This window comes from Oreochromis niloticus, linkage group LG16, assembly GCF_001858045.2.
Source record: "Oreochromis niloticus isolate F11D_XX linkage group LG16, O_niloticus_UMD_NMBU, whole genome shotgun sequence".
NCBI lineage: Eukaryota > Metazoa > Chordata > Actinopteri > Cichliformes > Cichlidae > Oreochromis > Oreochromis niloticus.
Window position 1 is genome coordinate 21,008,487 of NC_031987.2, and position 18,827 is coordinate 21,027,313.

General features: G+C 40.7%; 1 protein-coding gene across 3 annotated transcripts in view; it reads left to right on the top strand.

Annotated features, from left to right (window-relative positions):
* nck2a (NCK adaptor protein 2a) overlaps window positions 1–18,827 on the top strand; it is a 40,716-nt gene that overhangs the window by 17,793 nt on the left and 4,096 nt on the right. For all 3 annotated transcript variants that reach the window (XM_005457822.3, XM_019353244.2, XM_003452952.5), the window contains 2 exons: window positions 9,040–9,281; window positions 17,321–18,096. In XM_005457822.3, the coding sequence (XP_005457879.1) occupies window positions 9,056–9,281; window positions 17,321–18,096 (1,002 nt within the window). In that variant the 5' untranslated portion in view covers window positions 9,040–9,055. The remainder of the gene's footprint in view (window positions 1–9,039; window positions 9,282–17,320; window positions 18,097–18,827) is intronic.

An 18,827-nucleotide genomic window follows, 5' to 3' on the forward strand; every position in this document is an offset into this window, starting at 1 on the left:
TTGTTAAATCTGGTTGGTGGTGGCCAGAAAATACTAGGATTTTCTGTGTGCTGTGTGCTGGCATATTTTGATAAACTGGTATGCATCGCAGGTCAGAACCTTACCATATTACAATAATGGTCTGGTCCAAGGCCATATAATTGAGGTGCACAAGTAGTCAGAAAGAGTCACATATTTTGAAACCTTGAATATGCTATTTTAGTGAGTAACACTTAACAGTCTTAATTATGAGAGCCAGATAGACACTCTAGTTTCTGATCTCGATTATACATAGGAATAGTAGTGTTAGACTAGTTATGTTATAACTATATAGTTTATAGTTTATGTCTTGCATATTTCCACAACCATATCCATAATCACATACTGGGTATGCTACCATTGTATATAGTGTATTATCTTACTTATTTTATATGTTTGTATTTTATTTGTATTTTTTGTATTTTCCTTCTGATATCTGTACCTGAGCTCAGGTAACACAAAAATCTCCCCGCCGTGGGATCAATAAAGTCTTCTCTTATCTTATAAGATAGTGGCAAAAGACTTCTGGGACAAGAGTGGGAAATTCTTCTGAACTTGCCTGAGACATGTCCAGTTTTAAGATTTCAGTGTCAAAGTAATCCACTGATGGTCTGTGTCCCACAGACTTGATTGTTTTGAATGAATTAACACTTGTTTGAGTGATTTTACAATACTGAAACAGTCTAGAAAGAGCATATTTCTCTTATATTGGCTACTCTTCATTGGCTCCACGTTAAATCCAGAATTTACTTTAAAATCCTTCTCCTCAAATACAGGACATTGTCCTTAGTAATCAAGCCCCATTTTAATTTAAAGACCTCATAGTACCATATCGCCCCAAACAATTCATTCAAAACAATCAAGTCTGTGATCTTCTGGTTCCTTGGGTATTTAAAAGTAGAATGGGAGAAAGAGCCTTCAGCTTTCAGGCCCCTGAACTGCTCCCAGTTTGGATTCAGAAAAAGACACTCTCTACTTTTAGGATCACACTTAAGACTTTGATAAAGCTTATAGTTACGACTAGATCAGGTGACCCTGAACCCTTCTTTAGTTATGCTGCTAGGCTTAGGATACTGTGGGCTTCTCATGATGCACTGAGCATTCTTCCTTCCCACTGTTGCCCAAGTCAGCCATCTGTCCTCTGTTTTGGTTTGGTCTACTGCAATCCACACACATAATGCAGCAGACATGAACACAGAATTAAGCAGTTTTCACACAGGGACTCCATCCCTGAGCTTTTCTAGACATTACTTGACGGAGATGCGTTTGAGAATACAAATATGCAACCCAGTCAGATCAGTCGTAGCAACTCTCTAGTGTGATGTAAGTCAGTCTGGTGTGAGATTAAGTAAATTTGTGATTGTATGAGACAGGGAAGGGAATAATAATAGTAGTTGCAGGTAGCAAGTGGTCATCATGTGTCCTGCATACCTGTATCAGCATACTCCAAAGCCCTTTCCAGACTGCAATACAATTAACCAATATAAAGACTTGTTTTTTGAAAAAGCTTAGTGTTTGGGCACCTCTTTAGTCTTGATGTGCAGAGAGCAGATCCTTGGAGGCATGGTTTATGGTGAGGGATTAGAAAAATAGTCTGGTACACTTAATTAAACATGTCTGTAGCTTAAAGCCACTGCACCATCTTTGGTGTTTGGCTTGGAAGTGACCCTTTTCACACTCCCGTATCTCCCCCCCCGCGTTTATTGCTCTCTCTCGAGCTTTGTCACAGACACAAACACAGCATCACCTCAGGTGCTTTCTGTCTCCCCTCCAATCGAGAGAAAACATTGCCATTGTACATCAAAGCTGTGTTCACTACACTCGCCCCACTGTGCTTTACAATGCTTGCCTTTTGTTGTCCTGGCAAGGGAGATGAATACTAGAGTATCACACTGTTAAAAATAGAGACTGTCTATTCCTTATGTGAACCAGGGCTACAAAACTGGATAAAACGGATACAAGAAAAACAATGCTAATAGGTGATGCTTTGGAGCGGGGAGAGGTTGTGTACAGAGGTTTGGGTTATGAAATTTACAGAAAACAAGGTGCACAGTAGAGCAGTGTCATGTGTTTGGAGTGCAGGGAGGTGTGCAAAGGGAACAGGCTCTGCACTGTTATTGAAGGGAGTTAAAGTAGGCATCAAGGAGTAGAGAAAACAACCTAAGTTAGAAGTCAGCTATTTAAGCGTGAAGAGAGAAAATAAGGAATTTAGCAGGAACTGGGTGCAGTAGGGATTCGGTGTTGTTTATCATTGTTCGCTGCAATCATTACGATAGAATAATGATATAAAATTAACCCAATTTCACTGCTGTGTTGCTAAATTAAGAAAATGCTAATTAAAACAGCAACTCGCATAGTGCAATCATTAAAAAAAAAGTTTAAGTAGGAAAAACACCACCTACCATTTGTCTGCAGAGATCATGTGTGATGCAGGGATTGGTAAGGCACGTTATGTACTACTGTAGTGATCACTGATTTGTTGATTAGTGGATATTGTACAGCTGTATCTTAACATCAAAAGATTAAATAACACTTCGCATTCAGAACAGATTCACTATTGACATTAAGTGTTAAATATATATTTTTATGTAAATTTAACATGAAATACATAAGTTATCATAAAATATGTTAACACCCACCTTATTCTTTAATGGTGTCTTCATAAGACATTTGGAAACACTCTTCTGGTCTTCCCTTTTTTTCTTTTCTTTTTTTTTTAACCCCTGTGAGTGAAAAAGGGACCACCCATGATTATTGCCATGGAGATCGATTTAACAATTTTTGCTCTGGATAGGAGAGAAAAGCTGAAGTCATGACAGAAAATAAAAGTGACATGGGAAAAATTGCCTGTAGAGAGGAAGGTCCTGTTAAAAAAGAAAGTTTCTTTCATTGGTTTTTAGGCAGCTTAAGATTTATGGTTGTGTTGTATGTGACACTGCAGGATTGCTGCATCAGTGGTTGAAGTGAACTGGAGTGATTCTTATTGATTATATAAAAATGCACAGTATGCTATGGCAACTAAAAATTTCAGTGTCTCTATTTTTTTTTTTTTTTTTTTCGTTTTTCAGTTAGTCTTTTGGTGCTTTAATACATACCCTAAAACTTCCATGATGTGTTTTTTGTTTTGTTTTGTTTGTTTATATTGTTTGTTTTTGTTCTCTGGGGGTGCTTTTACTTGTTACCACTGGCGCATTCTGTGTATACTCAAAAGGTATCAAAAGCCCTTACTAGCACTTCCAGTGCTTTTAAACTAGCAGGCCCCAAAAGCAAGCCCCTGCTTGTTTGTTTGGCCTTATGTCAAGTGATTTTTTTTTTTTTCCCCCCATGAGAAGCAGTTAATACTCTCATTAATACAAACACCCAAAGCTTTTAATACGAGTTGACATGCTGGATATAATTTGGTGCTTTTGTGAAGACGATTGCCATCTGTGTGCTGAATGCTCGCGCTCCAGCTCGGCTCATGGGAACAGTCGGTTGCTTTTCTGCTAGAGCAGCAGGAATTTTAGTATATTGCATTCAGAGGGTTAAACAGAAAACTTTCTAAACTCTGTTTTCAGGTGGCTGCGTGCACCTGAATTGCACAAGCTCAGCATATTAACTTGTGGCTTGTGTGCATGTAATCATATTTTGTTTGTTCAACACAGCAAGAAAAAAGCATAATTTTAGTATTTTGGGGCTGTGTGCATTTGTAATTATAGTTTAAATAGATTCACTCTACAGGCACAGAGGATTTGGAACTTTAATCACAGGCTATGTAGTACATAAACTGATCTTATATAGAGGAAAAAAAAACTTTAAAAGATGTTACTGAAAAGTTACTGAATGCTAAATGCCCCAATATAAGGCAATTGAAGTACGTAATGATAGTAGAATGCCTTAGCCTGCCTTTGATTTTGTGTAATCTCATCCACAAATCCCAAACTTAAAAGCACAGTGCTGGATAGTGTAGTATCACTTTAAAACCTCATACTCTAACATTTATTTGGCTTTACTTTTGGATACTTCTGTTTATGTTTCTTTCGGGGTCTGGTGCTCAGACTCAATGGAATCATCATAAAACAGGGCTGAATTTTTAGGGATGTTATAACTAGAGATGGCTGTTGGTTCTCTGGTTTAGATTGTGCTTTGCAGCTTTGGAAAAGTTGAATTTGATAAAGCCTCCTCTGTCTTCAGATGTTCAGTCATATGGTGTGGTGATAGCAGGCCGGGTTCTATTTGCGTGGTCTGAGTGTGCCTTCTTCTCAGTCCTATTTTGAGAAGACAGCAAGAAGTGCTTTTGGTGTTGTATTTGAGCTGTCCTCGAGTGGTTTGAGTTTGGGGCTTTTTTTTCTTCTTTTTATTATTTTGATGGCATCCATGTGTATAGCACCCATTTATTTTCGTGAAACTGAAGAGCACTCACCAACCTCAACACGGAGGCAGATGAGCTCATGTCATATACCACACCCTCTGTTGAAAAGACAGAAAATGTACTTTGTGTGTGAGGGGGTGATGCACTGAAAGCCTATCGAGAGGATGTAACATATTGCTGTTTAACAATGTAGCTGCCACACTTTTTCAGCCTGCAAAACTGGGGTAAATGAGACAGCAGCAGGCATGCATGTGGAAAATGTTGTCAACAGTGACTGTATGTGAAAGGCATTGAATGCTGCTCTGGCATGGTTATGTTGCTGGAGACGAATCATTCTGTGAAGAGGACCATTAGGCCTCGTTAAATTGCAGAGCCTTGTCCAGAGTGGCTGTAGCAGTGAATCTGGCTTCCTCATGTTTCAGTCTGTTCAGTGCACTCCAAATGCTTCCGACACTGATCGCCAGCAGGGAGTAAAGCAGTCCTCCTTCCTGTGAGAAGCAACTATTGCAAACAGTGTGGAGTGGAGGGGGGAGGTGGAAGTGTTCTCCCATTGGCTGAATTTTGGCTAGCTTTGACCTGAATGCCAAACACGGAAAGCTCTGCCAGACGTTTTTTTTTCCCCCTTTAAACATCCCCTCTTTTTTCATAATCCTCTTTTACTTTCTCCCTCTCTTTGTGCACATTTGAAAGGCCTCTAAACGCCACCCCCCCTTCATTGAAGGGAGTTGTGAAGTGCTGGTGAAGCCCAGCTCAGCAGTCTGCCGCTCATCTTTTCCCTCATAACTCTCTTAGCTGAATAACGGGGGGTTATGAGAGACACTCTTGAGTGTTTTTTTTTTTTTTTTCCACCCCACCATCTCTTTCCAGTTTCACACTGGCCTAAATTGGTTTATTTTCTTTTCCTGTATATTTGTGTGCATTCATGCAGAAAGAGACCTTTTTGTTTAGCCACCTGTCTTGTCTGTTAACAATACCAAGGAAGTCATTTGCTCCTATTAAATGGCAATTCTATCTAATTTTCTTTCTTTAGCAGATCCTGTTTTTAAGCTGAGCTGTATCAAAAATAGGCATTCAGACTGATTTCTGTATCAACTGCCTTGATGGATTTCATTGCAACAGCAAGAGCAATGTGGGTATCACAGTGAGCTGTGATACATCTGCCACTGTGTCATACATGATAGCTGACAGAGGACGACGGATTTTATTTGAAGCAGCATTGCCATCACTCTGCCTGATGCAAGGATGGCAAAGAGACAGAAATTGGCCTCATGGTTGATAGGTGGTGCAGTGCTCATGATAGGATGGTGGGGAAAAACAGTCACATATTATTCAGTTACTCTTGTGCAATGTGTAACCACTTTGTTTTGCTGCTGTTCAGCAGTTTTGCTTTGTATGTTTAGTATTTTACAACAACTTGAGGAAAAAAAAAACAGGTCGACCTAAGCAGTGTCTGCACAGACATCTGGATGGTAGCTTGCAAGGCAGGAAGGCTGTAGCTGTTAGCACTGCTAACTTTAGTCACAATCTCCACACTATTGCATCATGTCTGTGCAACGTTATACCTACAATTTAAAACCTGGTTTGATTAATGAAGAATATGGTTAACAGTTTCAAATGGATCTTTAATGTATTAATCAGGACAGTGTGCCATTGTTACGGAGTTTATACTGACATTTAAGACGGTCTTAGTTTGGATTAGTTTTGTTATTTAGGTTAGCCTTACTACTCATATATGTTTTTGCTCAAATACTCTCTGTAGTAAGCTGATATCAACAGATACACAAGGCTGACTCATTTTGCACTCCCCCATAACATGACGGTACTGTGGCTTTTTTTTCATGTGTTTTCTACCTGTTTGTCACTGCAGTCTCATCTAATAATCATCAGTTGTTCCTTAATGAGTACTCGCTGGGGTGACACCAGTGGGGTGGAAAAAAGTAAGCACATAAAGTTCAGTTAAGTGCAGCAAGACCTGCTGTTACACTCTAGAGTTTATACAATGGATTATATGTGGCACTGACATTTTGTGATGACAGCAAATCGGTTGAGGGAATGAGTTGGTTGCATGTTCGCAGCTGCTAATTTGTTTGTCAAAAGTATAACCACGAATGAGCTCAGATCTAGGCATCAGTGTAATTGCTTTTTACTTGATTTGTTCAAATTTAGTTGCGCTACAAGCGTGAAAACAACTTTCAGCTCGAAGGTCTGAGTGAGTGTAACAACCACTCTTGTGTAGAAGTGCGGCCAGATTTATTTCTGTTGAACATTTCTTATGTGCTTTATACAACATCTTAAAAGTGACAACTGTAAAATATTATGCAGCATATAACCAATCAGACTTCTTCAGGTTTAGCGTAATCGTGCAACTGAAGTAGCTCGGCCTAGAAGCTGTAGCCTGGGGCAGATAAAGGCCACAGCACGTTCACATACCTCCTGTCTCCTAGAAGAGTTGACGTCACTGTCCCTCATCTTGTCATAAATCTGCCTTTTCACTTCAATTTCCTGCCCTCTCCAAAGAAACACAGCTGCTGCTTTTCGTGTTTTCCTGAGTATCAAACTGTCCCTTCTGTCTCTTTTTTTCCTACTGAATTCTTTGTACTGCACTTAAAGTTGTCACCTCCTGGAAAGTTGAGTAATTTAACTTAGGTTGAACTTAAGCTATGACAGCATTGCACAACCTTCCTCCTTTGCTTTCTTCTGTTGTCCGTGCTCAAGCCCGTGAAGAAATCCAGTTTGACAGCCTTAGTGACGGCAAGCAGAGACACATTCATGAGTGCAGATTTCATCTGCTCAAACTGTTGCATTTCAGTTTTTATTGTTCTGTTGCAGAGACAGAAAGCAGCTATTAGACGCTGTCGTGCAGTGACACACAACCCTGCTTTCGGCTGTAACTGTAAGAATGTATTCTGTATCGGCTGCACTGTCTCTGCGGTCGTGGCCTAATTGAAGCAGAATTGAATCTCTCCGGTTGAAAAAACAGCCGGAGCTTTAGAGTGCTTCCATTTGCATTTCATAAAATGTAGCCTACCCAGAAGATATCAATCGTTCCACCAGTAATGGAATCTTTTTATATGGTCTAATTTGTGCAGCTCCTCTTCTCATGAGTCATAAATCTCTTTTGTGGTTGTTCTTTATCTGTGCTATGCCCTCTCATTAAAGACTAAAATGTAAATGATTATAGGCGTAAGGGAATATACAATCCCCCTGCATTATAAATCTGTGCTGCTGATTGTTTCCCTTGTGTCCAGTCCATGTACTGTTGTGCTTATATTGTAAAATGCACACACATGCTCCCCATGATTGTGCTGTAGATATTGATGTCTGTTTTGAACCCTGAACTTTGTTACTGCTGTAATTCGGTGCCTCACAATAGCTTCCTGATAGCCTTACATTAGATTAGACCGTAGATATCAAACGGGCAGTTTTATTCCATTACGTTGGTTGGCAATAGATGGCACAAAAGCTTTATAACACCCCTTTCAACTGTCAATTATTTAACTTATCCTTATTTTCAAAAGGCTCCTTATAATCTCCACTAATTTCTCGTCAGTCACGTCTTGAAGTAATCGCGCTTCCACTTGTAGACTCCTAACTTGGCAGAGAGCTAAATATAAACTGGATTGTTAAGATGGTTCTCATACCACAAGGTGGCTTTTATCACAGAGTGGATTTTCACAAACTGGAGTAAAAGATTCCATCAAACATTCCTTATATCTCTGTGCAGATTCCCCCAAATTTGGTTGCATCATAAGTGATTCCTGAAGCAGTTAAGGTGGTTAAGGTGGTCTAGCAGCATCACGTCGAATGACCTTACCTAAAGCTTGGTGAAGTAGAGCATGTAATTGCTCACTGTCTGTCAGAAAAATCTAATAGGCAAAGTAATGTGCGTGCTAGAGAGGGTGAATGCAAAATGAGCACACAAATTGATTTTGTGTGTTTGTGTTGTTTTCTACCAAAGAAGTCCTTTGACAATTTATATTTATTTTTTTGAGGGGTTGTTTTTAGCGCCGTTATCCTGAAAAAGAAATAGTTTGCCAGTAAGAATTTTATCAGCAGTTTGAGTTGTTCTAGTCTCCATCCAATGAATTATCTATTTAAATTTTGATTAAATATGACTCACAAACATGAGATTGTCATATTTAGCTTCCTTATGTAATCTAGCCTTCTGATAGACTGGAACCCCCGTACAGGGTGTATGCAGAATAATGCCCAGTGTGAGCTGGGATAAGCGGTTTAGTAACTGTGTGCAGGGATGAGTATGGATTATTTTTGTAATGACTTCTTATGTGTCACAGCAGTGCAGAGCCTCACACAAACTCACCTCTAAATTATCCTTTGCATTAGGGGAAAAAATGAATATGTATTTTGACATTTTGTAAAAGATGTTTTTGCAGTCTTTGTATTTGTCATTGTTTATAATGTTGGACAGCAAATCTGGTTAATAAGTAACAAAAGAACAACTTTATGGTTGTGATTTATAGATTAAATATAACTTGCTTAATGGCTGGAGTCAGGTGATCAGTCAGAAGCAGTATTTCCTTATAATAATTAACTTATATGCTTACTAATAGCACATAAGTGAATGTGCATACTGATGTACACCATTTGTATGGCAGTTTGCAAAGAGTTTTAGTCCTTGGCTCACTCCAGGTCCCTTTCCCCCCCAACAGGAGGACTCCATGAAAGATGACAGAGGAGGTGATTGTTGTAGCCAAGTGGGACTACACGGCCCAGCAGGACCAGGAACTTGACATCCGTAAAAATGAGCGTCTCTTCCTCCTGGACGACTCGAAGACCTGGTGGCGTGTCCGCAACGCCTCCAATCAAACGGGATATGTGCCATCAAACTACGTCGAGCGCAAGAACAGCCTGAAGAAAGGCTCGCTTGTGAAGAACATCAAAGACACTCTGGGTAAGAGGAATTCAGTCACACGCTGCTTAGAAGTCAAAGGTTGCCTTGTGTGTACAAGTTGCTACTGCCAGGAGATTATTCTCAGTAAAAGCAGAAAATCTCTGCATCCTCTTTTCAATACTCTGTGCGCTGTGGTGGGGGAGATAAGATGCGGTGTTAAACAGTTGTCTGTGTGTGTGCACTTGTGTTTGCTTGAATTCTCTCTCTCAAAAAAAGTAAAATGATTCCTTCACCATGTCTACCCCCTTGCTGGGAGCTGTTACTGTGCCCTGCAGGGATCTTGTTGAGTTGCCCATTGCTCTCAGCTGTCAGCACTCTTGTCTCTCAGTCCCCATTCGTGACTTGAATATATTAGAAATTATATGTTGGCATAGCTGTCAGCCTGTGACAGGGATTGCAGAGAATATATAGTATGACTAAATGCATTGAACACATTTACCATTCACCATTTAAGCAACCTGATCAAAAATGGAGGCTGTCGTTGTAATAGCCAGTTCTAAAAATATTATGGATGAAAGACAACAAAGTTTGTCTGTTAGCATCGAGTATGACAAACTTTTTTTAAAAGAAAAATAAGTGTAATTCTTTTATGTGCTTGCCTGTCTTGCAATCAAGACATCAACAGAGATATAGGAGATTTTATGTGACCTTATGCATAATACAGCAGCTTATAGTGGCATAGACTGAATAGGTGGCACACAGAGCTTTCACACATGTCGGTGAGCATTGACTTTAACTTTTTTTGTACCGTAGCGGATGTTGGTATTTTTGAGACATTCCTAAATTAATGGTTTGCTCTTTAGTGCGGCTGCACAGTGGAATCTATTTCTAAGCTTTCGGCTGCGGTTCCAAAATATGATCCGTGATGGCTGTCAGGCATCCTGGTATTTGTTTAATTTATTATGACTCGTAGCAAGACAAATAGTCTCACAATGGGGTCCTGTTAGATATCAAGTATTCCAATGGCGCGTGTTCTAAGTTATTTTTACATATTTTTTGGGGGGGGAATTTAGGAGTAGGGTGACAAAATGATTGGGGAGAAGTTGCCCTGGAGTACAAATGCCACAGAAATGACCACCGAGAAAAATACCCCTCACAAATGAGATGGCCGATCACTTACAGATTTGTGGTGTGTCCTGGTAAACAGCCGACATCAAGAAATAAGCCTGCTCTTGTTTTTTTTGTAGCAGGAAAAGAGCCAGAGGCAGAGCAACGCTGAAATTCATCTGTTTTGACATTTTTAGTGTGACATACCTTTTTTGTGAAGGAGAGAGAGACTGATATGGTGAGAAGGGAAAAAATAGAAACGCCTGCTGTTAAATTTTAACAGTGGGGGAAAAAATGATCAAGATGCGCAACTGGAATAAAAATAGTAACTGTGTGGCCCTGAAAGGCAGCCATATTTAGATTTGAGGGGAGGACAGTGAAGTGGAGAATAGAGAAAGAGCTGAAAGGAGTCTAGTCTAATGCTCTGATTACTCTCAGCTCTGTGGCTACCAGCCCTCGGGGAAACTATGTAGCCTCATGTGGGCTAGCGTGGCACAGCCTGCCACTGTCACCCTCATAAGAGTTCACTGTGTACAGAGACAATAGCATCCCCTCACTCACTCCCCCACCTCAGTATTGTTCCCATCAGCTCTTTTCTCCGTCACTGTAGGTCTCTGCTTTTCTATGATCAGTGGTTTAATCAGTGGAGAAATCAACCGCCTAATGGTTGTGCGAGAATGATGGATTACCTCTCTGTCCCCTAAGTTACATATCGACTACATCATTATGGCCTAGTTCCATTTCAGTCTAAGTAGCGTGCTTCCAGCTAGTAGCTCTTTAGTGTTAAAAGCCAGAGAAAATTCAATAGGCGAGCACGCTGTCATGATGAGGTGATGAGCAATAGGTGAGGTCGGCCGCTAATGGAACTTACACACTTAAATGGAGAATCTGATTGGCTGGGAGCTTGATTATTTCATCCTCTCAGTAGTCTGGCCTTTTTCTTCTATTTTTCATCTCTTCAGTCAGTCCATTGTGTTTATGCAGCCTGTTGGTAGTCTATAATTATTGTTATCTTCAGCTTTTCATTTTCATTTTCTGTGCTTTAATGTGGCTGTATCATCAACATCACTCGAGGCAAAATTGAACTCTAAATGGCTGCATGCTGCCTTGTGCCCCACTTTGCTCTCCCAGGAAATAAAAACAGTAATGGCTGAAAGAATTCAGCTTAAGTCCTACTTAATCCTGAAACTGGGCCAGTACTCACTGTACAACATATTGGAAAGTTAGAGTTCCATCCACCTGAGTTTTTTTTTTTTTTTTAAACAGCATGTCTCCTGCTATCAGTGAGTGATGGTGCGTGGGTGAATATGAAGCTGTGCAAAGCACTTCTTCCTGTCTCAGGTTAAAAAGCGGTATACCCACGGTCCATTTCACTTAGCACTTTTTAATAAACATGGTCATTGTCAGTGCTAGGTTAAATAGACCTGTGTCCTGCTTAAGCAATACAAGCTTCAAAAGAATGTGCAGCCATTTCAAGCACACTTTATTTTAGTCCTCTAGGTCTTGGGTTCTAGCAACTTCTGATCACCCATCTTTTTTAACACAACAGAGTCAGATTACCAGCAACTATACTGAATATGTTTTATATGATCTGTAATAGAAGTAGACTTTCAGCAGAACAAAAAGCAGATAAATCTTTTTTTAAAATATGAAAGTAATCCACTTATGTTTGTATGCTAATAGATTTATGGGTACAGTACGAATATAAACTGCTTATGGCCAATTGGGCAATACCACATACAAAATGTAAACAAGTATATGATAAAAGGGGGGTCTACAGCTTATCCAACTTCATTTGTCTCCTTGAGCCTTTTGGCAGGTTATGCTGGTGTTAACACACAGTAATGCATTAAGATCCCCATGGCCCACTAGTGGTATACTGGTGCCCATAGCTGCTTCCCATGGCACTCATATCAACAGAGCAACACTGCTACTTAAAAAGGAAAAAAAAAACACACACATTGCTCACACGTGATTCACTTCAACTACTCCTAAATCACACCACTCGATGAGTCAGTGCCAATACTTTCCTCCAGGACCAGGTATTGCTTTTTGATTGTTGCACAGACTTGCTGCTGGGCAATGTGGGATTTTGTGGACTTATTTATTACAGTAACTTTCCCCTCAACTGTCCTCCACTCTAAGTTATAGAGTGAAGCAATATGCTGCAACATGCAGACACTGAGGCTTTCATCAACTCACTTCCCTCTGAGTTGAAGTCCTCTGGGCTTGAAAATCGAGTCTCCTTTCAGAAGATGAAGAGGTAGGTGAAGGTTGGGAGTGAATGTGTGGGAGGAGAGAATAAAGCCTGCTGCTGCTCAAACCAGTAGGCCAGTGCCTTGAAGTGGAAATGAGTAGGGGGGGGAAATGTGCGCCTCAGAGGTATGTGTACCTATCTAGGATAGGTACCATTGCTTTCTATCATTCAGTTATGGGTCACTTGTACATTAATGTTCCTAATGACTTAATAGAGACCCCTGACAGTGATCAGGTTTTTCACGCATGTGCTCAAGAGTTCTAGGTGTGTGGCAACAGGCATTGACAGGATCAACTTTTTAGTTCACTGAGCTGTTATTACTAAACACACAGAGAAAAATCTATACAGTGTCGATAGACATTGTTCACAACTGGCCTCTCTCGCACATGGTGCTCAGCAGGGCATAGTCGGGCATGTTCTTAGTACTGGAAGTACTCTGGTTTAGATGAAGAAGCTGCCTGGTTAGAGCATGCAGGAGGGAGGACACATGATGCCCACTCGTTTGCTCTGAATTCGACGATTGTTGCTGATGTTCTTACATGGGCACAGTTAGTGATTACTCGGGGATTGTACTAGAGATCTGTGAGGTTAAAGACCATTTGATGTCCAGTTCTATGAGTCTGACATTTATTTTCCCATACACAGCTCCCCCAGCTAATGCCTATAGAAATACGGTGGTGCAGTGCATGTGTGAATGAGACTCTAGTAAGATTGCCACCACAGCTTTTAACATAAAAGCAACATTTCTGCTAGGAAAGAAATTAACCCTGGCATCTTTGACTGGGCGCTACACTAGTGAGGTACAGACTGAACAGCTGAGCTGTTTTGGTTTCGGTCCATATATGTATGATATCTCCCCACCCCCCGTGCAGTCAGGTGTTTTTACTTGGGGTGTGTGTGTCTAAGTTTCCGTAAAGGTTCACTTGAAATGGGCCCAAGAGTCTAGTAGTTGGATTGCAGTCACTGGATACAGAATATTCCGATATTCCCTCATACACACATACAGCTATCAGATATGTAGGATACACACTGCTATCCATAAACATGATCTGTTTGTTATTCCCATCTCATCCCTCTTCTTTGCATTTTTGTCAGCTGTGGCCTCTGATGTGCCTGGTCTCCTGCATGGTGTGTGTGTGTGTGTGTGTGTGTGTGTGTGTGTGTGTGTGTAACAGCTGCCAAGGGACCCCTCGTCTCTCTTCACTCCACATCTTCTCTCCTCCCTCTCTCTGCCAACAAGTTTCATGGTACTCTGTGTGAACCCTGTAATTTTCAAAACAATGTAAATGTTCTATTCAGCAGTGACATTTCAGCTTGCTCTGTGGCACAAATGGGTGATTAGCTGTCAAGATGCTCACTTCACTCATTAGTGGCACACATGAGCATATGACACAAGCCTCAACTGTCAAGTAAACGGTGTAAGTGTTGTCAGCTGTGTGGCATATCATTATTATTTTAACATGAATTTAAAAAAAGAGGAGACCTCCTTGGTTATGTTCAGCTCAGAGACTTTAACTTGAGGTCTCACTGAAGTGCACGCGCGTTTTTAAAGACTTCTCTTTGAAAGTACATGAATGAAAAAGTCAGAGACAGGTAAGACAGGAGTTGACTTTGATCCTAGATATGCCTGTCATTATCAAGCCCATGGTGGCTGCTCCAGTTTTCGTTCCCTGTCAGCACCAACTATTTTCAGCCTTTTGATTTAAATAGATGTGTGCACGGCCTGTAGATGATGTCGACAGAATACCAAGCAGATAATGAGCTTTCATTTCAATCCTTATGAGTAGCAGGGGTGCTCGGTGTGAGTGGGGGAGTAGCTCTTTGTTAATTCTAATATCGCGAGTATCACTCTGTCCTTCACCTCTGAGGTTTCTCATAGCATATCCTGTATCTAAAGTACTTTTTGCACTTGTAATGCCTCAAACAGCCCATGAGTACAACTTGCAGCCTCAATTAGTTTTCTTGTGACTGTAACTGCCTCCTTTCCCCCAGCAGCCGAGGCCATTCTTACTATTGCTTACTTCCAGTTATCTACTTCAGGTTATTGCAGCTTTCATTACTGCTCATATACAAGAACTGATTAGTGTTTAGTTATTTCTTACAAGAATAAGAGAACATATTATGCAAAATTCAGTTCTTGATTGCTTATGAACATCCCTCCAGTTAGTCTGAAGACCCACAAAATGTGAGATGATCAAGAAGCTTCATCCTTCCGGCAATTTTGGTTCATTTTTGATGCCATTTCCCCACAACAACAGAAATATCTCTATATGTTTAGTGTTGGTACAATATGGGGCCCATATGTATGCCCATACATCAGAACTACTAAACTGTAATTCAGTGAAAGACTTGAGGACTGATTTAATACACATTTATGTGAATTTTGTGATTCAGTGCAATTTATTATCTGGCTTTTTGTCAGTTATTTGCATCTGTTGGCTCATCTGCTACTATCTAATTTCATATACATTTTATTTTACAACAGGAGAAATCCCAGAAAAGCCGTTCTCATTTACCCATGTTTGTATTATCATATAGCTGAAGGAGTTTTAAATAACAGAAGTGCGGCCCATGTTAACTAGCAGTCAAAACAGCGGTTTCCAAGGTGCTGCTCTGCTCTGTAAAAATACATTTTTTAGCCACTCTTTGACAAAATCACCATACCCACATGTTAACGACAACAGCTGCTGTCATTCCAGCCGTGTTTACATTACTGTGCAAAAGTCTTGAGCTCCCCTCATTTCTTTATGTGGCTTCCAAGCAACCAGATTTTATTCTACTATTAAATGCAGTCTTTAGGAATACTTCTCTGGGCTTTCTGAAGGTCTTTCAATGTTTTTTGGACAGTGGCTGCTTTTTAGTTCGTTTTCAGTCCAATCCTAGTACCTGACCATTTTCACAGGAATGTTTTTTTGTTGCTGTTTTGTAGTTTGCTGCTGTTTTTGTTAAGCAACTTAACACTCACCTATGAGTCAGTCAAGCAGAAAAAGGCACCCGCCTCAAGGGATGAACCATTGTTGTGTCATAATAGTACAGCAAAGAACTAATTTTTACCTTAGGCGCTCTGTTAATAGCACCCTGTCACAAAAACACATAATGTGTTCCTATTTCTGTAGTTGAATATATGAAAAATGCCAAAGACGGCAGTCTTACAAAGCACCTTGAGGCGACTGTTGTGTGATTTGAAGCTGTATAAATAAAATTGAATTGAAAGAGCTATTAGCAGAAAACTAGGCATATCTCCACAGTGTACTTAAATGTTGTTTTTTGTTTTTTTGTTTTTTTTAAACTGGACAAGTGCAGGACAAAAGAAATGGCAGCTGGAAACTACAAAAGACTGAGATAAATTGAAACTGCTACTGCAAAATTTCACAAGAACTGGAAAGAATCTGAAATTTTTGGTTTAAATGATCATCCGTGTATACAGAGGAGTTCAGGAGAGACGTACAATAGTTTTTACAGGCATGACTCTGTCATGGTTTGGGGCTGCATTTCAGCCAGTGGTTTTCAGGATCTTGTCAAAATTGATGATTTATGGATTCAGAAAAGTACCATCAGATTTTGATCCCCGTGCAATATCATCTATAAAGTTTCTGATTAGCAACAGCTTCATTTTTCAGCATGACAGTGATCCCAAACATGCTGCTGGTGGAGTAAAAATGTACCAAGCCTCCTCAGAGCCTGGACCTCAACACTATTGAAGCAGTATGGGATCATCTCGACAGAGAATGTAATAAACGGACTTTCAAGCTGTTTAAAATTGTAAAAAAATTAATTAATTAATTAAAAAAAAACTTTTTCACAGCACTATTCATATAAAAAGATCACAATGAGTGAAAGCTAGACTGTAGTGATTTTTTTCCTCCCCTCCATACTCTGCTATGCATCTTTATCTATTGTTTGATCAGCTGAATGTGCTGCTCCTCTCTGCCACTCGCCATAGATAGTACTGGCTGACCCAATTTGTTAGTTAGTCCCCTGCACCAACCTGCTCTACGATGAGTGCAGCTTCATGTAGAATCACTCATGCAGCTGCTGAAGGGTCTCTTAATAAGGGTAGTGTAGAAATATATCAGAGAGCTGTGGGGCATAGCCTTTCTCCAACAACCTGCAACATTAGATGTTGGTAGTAAAGTAATGTCCATGACTAACTGAAAAAGTTTCTACTTTTCACCTGAAAACTAAACTATTCAATGCTTTTCCAAAATGTGGCATTTTTTTCACAAAAGCCTTTTCATCCTAAAAATGATCACATCTTTATCTCTAAATGCAAGTTTGGATGCAGAATGACTTCTGCACCTTCGCAGATTAAGTAGGTTATTAAGCTGGGCAGACCTGGTTAAACACACTAAACCAACTAGGTGTATGTGAGAGGACCATTTGTACAAATGAAGTGAAAGTGTGACGCGAGTGAGAGAAGTCTGCCATGTTGGCTCTTCACTGGAAAGTGGCATAGTCAACAATTTGGAACAAGTCTGACCAGGAAAGTACATGCAGAGTAGAACGAGTGATCTATCCAGTTATTTGAACTGACATGTATAAGACAAGCTATGGGGACATGTGAGACTTGTTAGCTAGCACCAGACAGACACAGTTGGTGTCGGCCTGGTAAGAAAAGTGGGGTATTGTGGAGACCAAATTATGATATAACTCATCTGGTAGAAATGTGGGGGAAAAAATTAAGTGTTTGCTACCATCTGTGTAACGTTACTCTTGTTTCTGTTTATGTGCACAGGTTTAGGAAAAACTAAGAGGAAGACGAGTGCTCGAGATGCTTCCCCAACACCAAGCTCAGACACAGAGTACCCCTCCAATGGCAGTGGGGGTGGAGGAGTTGGGGTAGGAGCAGCAGAGAGAATCTACGACCTCAATATCCCCGCTATAGTTAAGTTTGCCTACACAGCAGAGCGGGATGATGAGCTGACCCTGGTGAAAGGCTCCAGAGTGATCGTGATGGAGAAGTGTAGTGACGGCTGGTGGCGGGGCAATCAGGCGGGGCGGGTAGGCTGGTTTCCCTCCAATTATGTCCAAGAGGAGCTCGGAGGGGCGGATGATAGAGGGGAGGGCGATTCCTCGCGGGGATACCTGGAGGGTTCTCAAGGAACTTTGTTGGCAAACGGGCGCGCAGGTGGCCGTGGGGGAGTTCTTCACCTGGTTCAAACTCTCTACCCCTTCAGCTCTGTGACAGAGGAGGAGCTAAACTTTGAGAAGGGAGAAGTCATGGAAGTGGTGGAGAAGCCCGAGAACGACCCAGAGTGGTGGAGGTGTAAGAACTCACGTGGCATGGTGGGCCTGGTACCTAAAAACTATGTGACGGTGCTGGACGAGCGGCCTGGCCCGCCCTCCTCTACGTCGAGCTCCCCACAGAACCGCCTCCTGACACCGGCACGCTCAGGGAGGTTCGCTGGCAGGGACTGGTACTACGGCAACATCACCAGACACCAGGCTGAGTGTATACTCAACGAGAAAGGCGAAGAGGGTGACTTCCTCATACGAGACAGCGAATCATCGGTGAGTCACTTGGGTGAAGTCATGATAGAGTAGCATTTTGGATACTGGGAAAAACTGCTCTTTTTTTTTTCTACCAGGATTCATCCTCAGAGTTTGGAAATGTAGTCCGCATGTGTCTCCATGTCAGGACCTGCATTTAAGTATTTTAAAAGCTTAAAGACAGGATGTATATGAAACCTTGACATTTTTAGTAATCAGTCCTATTTAACATAAACATTAGACACAACCTTTTGGAGCAGCTGATAAGCAATCACATGATTATTCACATTCACATGCTTAGAGCAGAAGCAGCTGGTTGGAGAAATATTTAATCTGAATCTCCTACAGTAATTACACTATTTTTGTGTTGTTTTTTTCTTCATCCATCTTTTTAACTACTTAGTAGCTTAATTTGTAGAACTGTGTTAAATCTATACAGAATATACCCTTTGCTTTAGCTTACACTAATAACTACAAAAGGTTTCTGGTGAAATCCTCAAGTTTTTTCAGTGATGTGTTGCTGCTGAAGGTCATAATAATTGCACTCCAGTACATGCCATTTCATTAGTTACACCACATTGGATGCCCTTTTGCCTTCAGAGCTATCTCATATCTTCTTGGCACAGATTCAACAAGGTGTTGAACCATTCTTCAGAGATTTTGGTTGAAGTGATGGTGTCACACAGCTACTGCAGATTTGCTAGCTGCATATGATGTGAAACTCTTCATCCACATACTAAAGTTGGTTTATC